This window comes from Phalaenopsis equestris, unplaced genomic scaffold, assembly GCF_001263595.1.
Source record: "Phalaenopsis equestris unplaced genomic scaffold, ASM126359v1 Scaffold000311, whole genome shotgun sequence".
Lineage (NCBI taxonomy): Eukaryota > Viridiplantae > Streptophyta > Magnoliopsida > Asparagales > Orchidaceae > Phalaenopsis > Phalaenopsis equestris.
The window spans coordinates 198112-206931 of record NW_018164753.1 but is presented as its reverse complement, the minus strand read 5'-3'; the positions used below and the strand labels follow the sequence as shown (position 1 = coordinate 206931).

Below are 8820 nucleotides of genomic sequence, written 5' to 3'. Positions count from 1 at the left end.
AGAGCTATCATTTATTACATTTACAAGAAATGGTTGCTTGGAAATTGGGATGTTAGTAATCATTCTCCGAGATTTTCTTATCATATCTCGGGAATGCTATATATCTTAGGTATGAGGACTTTGCGATCAAGATAAGGTTTGAACTTCTGTTCTCTTCATTTGAGGAGAGGCAGTGCCATTTAGCGAAAGAGTATGGAGGTCATGACTGCACCATAGACGCAGTTTAGTAAATGATACTGACGGCATAAATGTAGAGATTAATTGTATAAGTGACAAGGAGCATGCAAAATGAAACTTTTGAAGGTTCCATGGAAAGTTAATCATAGAATTACTTGGATTATGATCTTATAACCTACTTGTTGTTTATGTCAAGTCAGCTTGTGTCCTGCAAGAAATATGGATGCGTGTTTACAGTGGCAGAGTCAGAATTTAAAGAGAGGGGCTACGGAATTAAAAATTAAGGGGTGGCAAGTGTTTAAATTTAAAGCATCCATCTCCTTAGAAAAAATTAAAACTACTATAATAATTATTATTAAATTAAAAATATATTTAATATTGAATTATTATTTAAATTAAAGTTTATGAGTATTATAGTTGAGCTTTGAGGTTGGGTGTTATGATTTAGAAGTCTTGGTCTCATAGTTAAGTTGAAATTGAGGTTTGATTTATAATTAACTATTTTAGTTGAGTTAATTATTTATTTTAGATTAAGTTGATTAGTGTTTATTTATATTTCATTTAGTGTTTTATTCCGTAAGGTCTCCACGACGGTATTAGTGTCCAAGGTTAAGTCTTAGGGTATTCTAATTAATTTAAGGATAGTTTATGGTTTTAATCATATTTTTGGAATGAAAATTCAAAATTTCATCACAAGCATATCAAATCTTTATGAAATTGCCCTCTAAAGTCAAATGAAGCCAAAAAATCAATCTTTTAAAATTTGTGATTTTTCTTATTTATATTGAATTGTCTACTATTTAATGATTATTTTAATTATATTAATTAATTAAAATTTAAATTAAATTTAAATATTATGAAAATTACAATATAGTTTGAAATGAGGTCCTAATTATCTTGTGAAAATTTCATGTCAAAATGGATTCATTTGGATAAGTTATAGTTTAATTTAGCTTTAATTGAATTATTAAAATTTAAAATTTCAGAAAATATTTTAATTTTATAATTTTTTTCATGATCTAAAGGTTATGTGGAATAGATTTCAAAATTTTTTGATCATGTTGATTAATTCTGATTTCGAGTTTAGTTGATTTTATGTTAATATTTTAAACAATGGTTTTTCTAAATTTTTAATTGTATGAATTTCCTTTAATAAAATACATCGAGTTTGTATATTAAATTAACTCTAAATTTTATGAAATTATCTCAAGGTGAGGGATCATTAGACAGAGGCATTATGAAAAGTTGAGATTATTTTTTATTTAGTTTGAATTTTTAATATTTTTCTAAGTGATTTAGTTGGTTTAATTCATTAAAAATTAATTTTAATTAAAAAATTAATCAAAATTTATAGAGAAGTTGGAGATGGTGCCCAACCATTCCAGAAGGTTTCTCAAGTCATTTGGTGTATAATTTTAGGCTTTATGAATGCTTTAAGTTCTCAAGCAATTAATTTCATTTTAATTCTAGAAACCACTTAAAACATTTTAAGTTTAGCCAGACTCAACCCTCATTGGAGATAATATGCTGAGATCAATTGAGCAATGGCTTAGGGTTTGACCAGTTTTTCTAATGGGGGATTTGGTTTTGGCGCTCTGGGTGGTCTTGAACTCGATTAGCTTTGCTGAGTCAACCTAGTGAGCTAGACCAATTCAGGGATAATCGTAGGATTGCCAAGCGCAATCTGGTTCCACCTAATTGGATGATGGGAAGATGAATTAGCCAATTGGGCAGCCAATGCCCCGCAAGCTAGCTTCCATGGAGGTGCTCGAGCTTTACATTCGGCTTAAACCATACCAAGTGGCTGAAAAAGATCTACAGCCAAAGCATTGAGAATATGGCTATTTGGTTTGACTTCGAGTCTCTATTAAGTGTGGTGTTGGCTGATTAGGTTCATATATTTTCAGTTGGATTTGGTTATTATCTATATTTTAGCTCAGATTAGTGTAGGATTAAGTTGCATTTAGTTTCATTTTTTGTTTGGGTTTAGTCAAAATTTCATTAAGTTTAGTGGTTAAATTTAAGTTTGATTAGATTTTTGGCTGAGTTAATTTTGCTTCGGTTTGTTCATGTTAAGTTTTCAATTTGATTTGTTAATTTGGAATACTTTAGGCTAGGTTATGTTTAGGTTTAAATTTATAATTAATTCAATTTGTAATGCAAAAGTTTAAGTTAGACTTCAGGTTTTATTTAAGCTCGGTCAATTTAAGTTTCTGTTTGAGTTAGTTTTAGTTTTAGGTTTAGGCTTGATTTCTCCTTTAAGTTTGAGTTAAGTTTATAATTAGATTTAAGGTTGAATTGGATTTTGCTTAAGTTTAAATCAAGTTTCAATTAAGTTTAGTTATGGAATTAAGGCTAAACCGGGTTGAGATTAATTTAGTGTTAATTCTAAGTTTATTTATATTTGATTAAGATTTGGTTCTAGGTTAAATTAAGTTTAATTTCTGGTAAAATTATTTGAAGTTTAGATTAAGTTTGGTTTTAGATTAAATTATTCATAGATTTAATTGGCTTTTGTGCTTGATTTAGTTCCAATTAAGTTTTTCATATTTGATTTGACTTTAATTTTAATTTTAATTTTATGTTTAAATTTCAGCCAAGCAACCCTACCAAATCACCCATGCTTTGAGCCAAATCACATACAACCTTAGCTTAGGCTTATCAAGTTTTAAAGTAGACTTATCTCTTGATTCCCAATTGCACTGAGTGAGTTGGGATCCAACGAAGCTCAGCTAGGAATCAAGAAAAGGGCTAAGCTAGCCAGAGCAAGACCAACTAGCCATCTAGGGGCACTAAAAAGGTGACTTATTCCTTTAAAGGAGAGGTTAAGGGCCAAATAGAATTGAGTTGACCAAAAATGAGGTCAACAACATGCAAACTAAAAAACAAACTGCATGTGCTTCGATCGATGCACAAAATGTTCAAATATTTAGTTTAAAAATGTTGTGTGAGTTAAAAATATAATTTTAGAATCGCTTCTGCTTTGTTAAACGTACAAACATTTAAATTTTATAGAATCTCTTTTTTAAAATGACTAAAATCAAAATTTATTTCACGCTCTTGAGCGGACCGCTCTATCTATGAGATATGTTTGTAGGTCATACCTTAACTAGTCTAATTCTCCTCCTAATTAGGGCTGGAGTTGAAAAAACTAGGCCCCCACCTTGACTAGTCCAATCCTCCATCTTATAAGGCATGAAGTTTACAAACCGAGCTCCCATATAACCAGTTTGATCCTCATTTTAACTAAAATCAGAGTTGATAAAGCAGAGTCACCACTAGATCAGTTTAATCCTCTTTCTCATAAGGATAAGAGTCTATAAGACTAATGCTTATAAAGATAGTGATATTTCTTATATCAATAAAAAATATATGTACTTCAAATGTTCTTTAAACTTCTTGATGATGTTGTGTTGAATGCAAATATCAATACTTCAAATGTTCATTAAACTTCTTGATGATGCCGTGTTGAATGCAAATATCAATTAGAGGAGTTTATTCATCAAATTAAGTTTCAAATTATAAAAATTAAAAAAATATTTAAATAAAATTTGTCACTAAAGATAATAAGAAAATTTATTTAACTTTTGCAATATTTTATTGATGGTGTGATTAATTAAAGCTCACTAAGAATGAATGCCATAAAAAGTATACTGTTATGTTCATACTCAATAATCTCACGTCAATAAAGATATGACCCAAGTCTTTTGCTTGTGTTGTGTGGCTAATCAGATTCACAAATGAAGTAATTGCAATTAGAGCACTTTGACAAGGCGATTTGGTCTAATAGTCTACTATTTTATGGTTACGGTAATAGCTTGAATGATTCCCAATAACTTAGCTTATTTGAGTTGTGAATTATACAATATACTTGATAGGGCATAAAACTGTCATATAGTTAAGATCGACTTGAGTTTATCCTCTTATACAAATATTCATTCCAGGTCTATAAAGTCACTAGAGTGAAGCAACCCATGATTGTCAACATGGATCCTTCTCTCATATTGGGTTTACTTTCTTCTTTGAGAAATTTGATTACGGATTATGACAATCTTAGATGACAAAACCATGGGATTTTAATCAGTTTTGCCACCTTTTCTTCCACCATATGATCTATGTTCTCTTTAATCTATGATCTAAACTTTACTTGCCGCTACTATATGGTAGCAATCAACGCTCTAATGACTAGCATCAATTGTAAGTAACCTCATGTTATTAGAAGGGATAATTAACTATAGAAGCTTGCACCTATGAGAAATTTTAAACCATATATCTTAAATTTCTTGCAAATGAGGGCAAATCTATAACAATGTCTTACCTATTGTTTCAACCGTCTTTTAAAAACTTGACCCGGATCCTTGTATAATGCTCTCATTTCATCTCGAGGGTGATCGGGGTTAAAACTTTTGGAGCCTACAAAATAAGAAAAAGAGGGATCACTTTACCTTAGAAGAAATAATAAGGATGCTTTTCATTGAGAAACGAGAAGGAGATGTCATTTTCCCAAAGAGTTTAGTGGCAGTGTAAGTGAAGATTGAAGGATTGGTGGCTAGAGTTTTGGGAGAGGGAGTGATGGTTGTTAATTACTAGAGATTCATGGCTGCAAGGGATTTGACGGCTATGAGGACGGTTGGTGGCTGTTTGGAGAAGGGTTGCAATGCCCTAGTTCTTGCTCATCTTAAATCATATGTCGAAGGAGGTGACATTGAACCTGAGGAAAAAAATAGCTCTCATAGTTGAAGCGGGTGAAGGTGGTACGGAGTTAAGCGTTGGCTGATCTAGTTTGATTTATGAGAGGGGCAGTACAAGTGAATTAGTGAGAGGAAAAAGACCAGGCCAGACTAGGTTGATTCCGTGGCTTATAATCACAGTTTATAATAGTCGATGTTGTGCAAGTACGGGGCCGTATTTGATTAGTTTTATAATTTCATCAATTTCAAGGTTTTCTTCATGCCTAATTAGAGTTGCTCAACAAAAAAAAAAAAAAAAAAAAAAAACCGGAAGAATCTTAACAAAAAATTAGATACCTTGCCTGTTATAGAGCCAAGCTGGTTAATATACTCTTATTGTATTTTTCTTTCATATTGTAGAAATTGGCCACTATGCTTCACAGTAACATCATAGTTTTGCAATAGCACTTCCTGAGATTTTGTTTCTAAAGCTTCTATTGGTTAGTTAATGTTAGCAACCGTTGTGCAGGCAGTGCTCATTCTTTATCAGAACTATTTCATATGCTACAGTCATTCAGGATATTTAGTCTTCCAAGCAACACATGGCAACAATTGGAGATATTTGTATGGCTGCGGCTATAAATATCCTATCAGCTTTTGCCTTCTTTGTTGCGTTTGCTATATTAAGGCTTCAACCATTCAATGATAGAGTATATTTTCCAAAGTGGTACCTCAAAGGGATAAGGAGCAGCCCAACAAAAGCTGAAGGTTCTATAAAAAAAATTGTTAATTTGGACTGCCGGACATATATAAAATTTCTGAGTTGGATGCCAGCAGCATTAAAAATGCCAGAGCTTGAGCTTATTGATCATGCTGGATTTGATTCGGTTATGTATATCAGAATCTATCTCCTTGGGTGAGTATCCTCATTTGCAGTTTTATATCTTCATGGTTTCTTAACCAAATGTAGATACCAAGTGATCATATTTATATCCACCTTTTCTACTGCTCAACACTTAATACCTGCAATATATCACTATGAATTTATCTGAGATAAGTTGTTGGGTTGTTCTCAAAATTAAGCTCATGCTTAAAGGCTTATCATAAAAAAAATTTCTTATTTAATTATGAAATCTGACCGACCAGCATTATCACGGAAAAATATTACATCAGGACTCCTAACGTAGAGCTACGTTCAAATTGGAATATTCGGCTGTGTTACGGGAATATTCCATTCTTGTTATTTGTAAAAATGATGTGTTATTCGATTATTATATGGTATTATTCGATTATTTTGCGGTGTTATTAGAATATTCCCCTGCATTACTTGATTTGGGGCTGTGTTATTTGACATATTTCCTGTGTTATTTCAATTTCCACTATGTTATTGGAATAACACATCCCCAAATCAAGTAATGCGGGGGAATATTCCAATAACACTTCAGCCCCAAATCAAGTAACGTGATGAAATATTCTAATAACACCGCAAAATAAACTAATAACACCATATAATACTCGAATAACACATCATTTTTACAAATAACGCGGATGGAATATTCCCGTAAAATAGCCAAATATTCCAATCCGAATGTAGCTCTACGTTAGAAGTCCTGATGTAATATTTTTCCCATTATCACCCTGTCCTTTTCTAATTTTTCTCCTTTTACATTCATATTTCCAGGTTCGAACTTTACTTTTCTAAAATTGTCAACCTATTCTGGATTCATAATACGAAGTAGCAATGCAATGGCTTTTTTTTTTCTTTTTCAACTTTTATATACATTTCCAGGGTTAAACATTTACATATCTTAGAACTTACAACCATGTTTTGATTTATAATGCAGACTGAAGATATTTGTTCCTCTTTCTGTTCTTGCATTTGCTGTCTTGGTGCCAGTTAATATGACTGGCCGATATTTGGAGCATCGTAAAGAACTAACATTTAGTGACCTTGACAAACTCTCAATATCGAATATTCCCCCAGGCTCACAGAGGTTTGAAATTTTGAACTTTGAACTTCTCTCTTTCTCTCTCTCTCTTTATGTATATATATGTATGATTACATCTTACACATCCTTTACATAATCCTATGTGTATGTACTTATTGTATATGTCGTTGTATGTATGCACACATCTATTTTTATGCATTTTTTTGTCAATTTTCAATCCAAAGCGATTTTCATATGAAGCGAGGCGACGTAATTATTCTATTTGTGAATGATAGAATGTTTGCTTGCGTCATGTCTGTAAATTAGAAATGAAAATTATTCTAATCTTCATCAAACATATGCTTTCTTTCTTATAAAGCATATATTTTATGCTTGAAAGAGGATTTTATTTTTCCCTATTTTTTGGCTGTCTTCACTCATTTTTGACAAGAAATCAATTCATTCATAGATTCCCTCACTGCAGCATGTTATTGGTTTCCTATTTAGCTAACAACACTGATTAGTCTTCCTTTATGCTGGAGGCTTATTGGGGATTATTTCTAATCATTTTAAAGACGATATTTGGAAAATTTTTGGCAAATTTATCGGGGAAAAGTGACTGCTTAAAATTTATGACACAAAATGTGGCTAAAATGTGTTATCATTTATTTTACCCCTGCAGTGTTAATCATAAGTAGTGGGAAAGCTTTGATAGGCACAGAGGGATCTCACCCTTATGGTAAAAGATCATATGTTGAAAGGGAAGCACTTGTATCTTTTATTAATAGAGAATAAAATCATCCATTACTAAACAAACTCCATAAAGAGATTTTTTTTCTAAAAATGGAAAATTAAATATATTCAAATTTTAAAAAAAATTGCAACTAACTATTTTCCAAATCCATAATTTAAAAAAAAACTTGTACAAATTAACTTCAAAATTCAAACCTTGACCTATTATAATTAGAATTTTGATCCAATGTTAAATATATTTTACTTCCCAATATTAATCACCAAACATCATATTAATAGTTTAAATTTGTTGGTGGACTTAGGGGGACGATTGATTATCTTCTCTTTAATCTCCACTACGATATGAGAATCAGTACTAATAGTAATATGTATAAGGAAATAAGACAATCTCGAATCATCAAACTACTGTGATGGAAGCTACCTCTCATAGACTTCTTTGAAGTGGACGGTTAGATTTGATGAACCCCCTTTTTATATGATCCCTAGATTAGTCATTCTCTTCGTAGTTAATTATATATTTATACTTACAATTTTAAATTGTCTTGTTAAACATACACACAATTTACTTTGTGTTTTGCAAAAAGGATTTTTTTTCCATATTAGTAAAATTAGTTTATTTATACGCACAGTTTAACACTCTATTTTTAGAAGCATCCAAGTATTTTTCTCATTTTTCGAAGCATGTAGCCACTATTTTTCTATGTCGTAACTTTTTTATGATTTTGATCTCAACTGGATTTGTTCTCTTAATCCGTAAAAAAATATGGGTGGGAATCCTCACATAATTCTTATTACCAATCTTCATTTATAAGGCTACATATATAGGGAAACTTATCCCTCCTAATTTACAATCTTAACAAATATATCTAGCCCAAGCATGGATAGGAAATAATTTTGAAATAAACACAAATAAGAAGAGAATAAAAACTGATCAAGGAGTTTCCCAAATTGTCTCCAATTAATCCATCCATCATGTAACACCCAATTTTGTGAAAGTTGGAGAAAATTTTGACAATTTTAAAGTATAACTCAAATTTAGCATTCCCAGAAATTAGATTGAAATAATTTCATAAAATTCTACGAGTAGAATCAGTCAATTTGATATAGAACATCTTGTATAAATTACAAATGCATATGAAGATATAAAAAAATTAAATTATAAACTTCATTAAATTTAAGTAAGCATTTAATTTATTCTTTCAACATGGATTACTGTTGTCACCGACCTATTGATGCGATTCTCAGGGGATGTAATCAAATGTTTGAGATTCAATTTGGTTGGGTGTTGGTTG

General features: G+C 31.2%; 1 protein-coding gene across 1 annotated transcript in view; it reads left to right on the top strand.

The window, feature by feature from the left end:
- LOC110025594 (CSC1-like protein At4g02900) overlaps window positions 1–8820 on the top strand; it is a gene marked incomplete at its 5' end in the record, with an annotated part of 87811 nt that overhangs the window by 427 nt on the left and 78564 nt on the right. Inside the window, 2 exon segments of the mRNA XM_020726154.1 lie at window positions 5377–5763; window positions 6692–6841. Of these exon segments, the coding sequence (XP_020581813.1) occupies window positions 5450–5763; window positions 6692–6841 (464 nt within the window).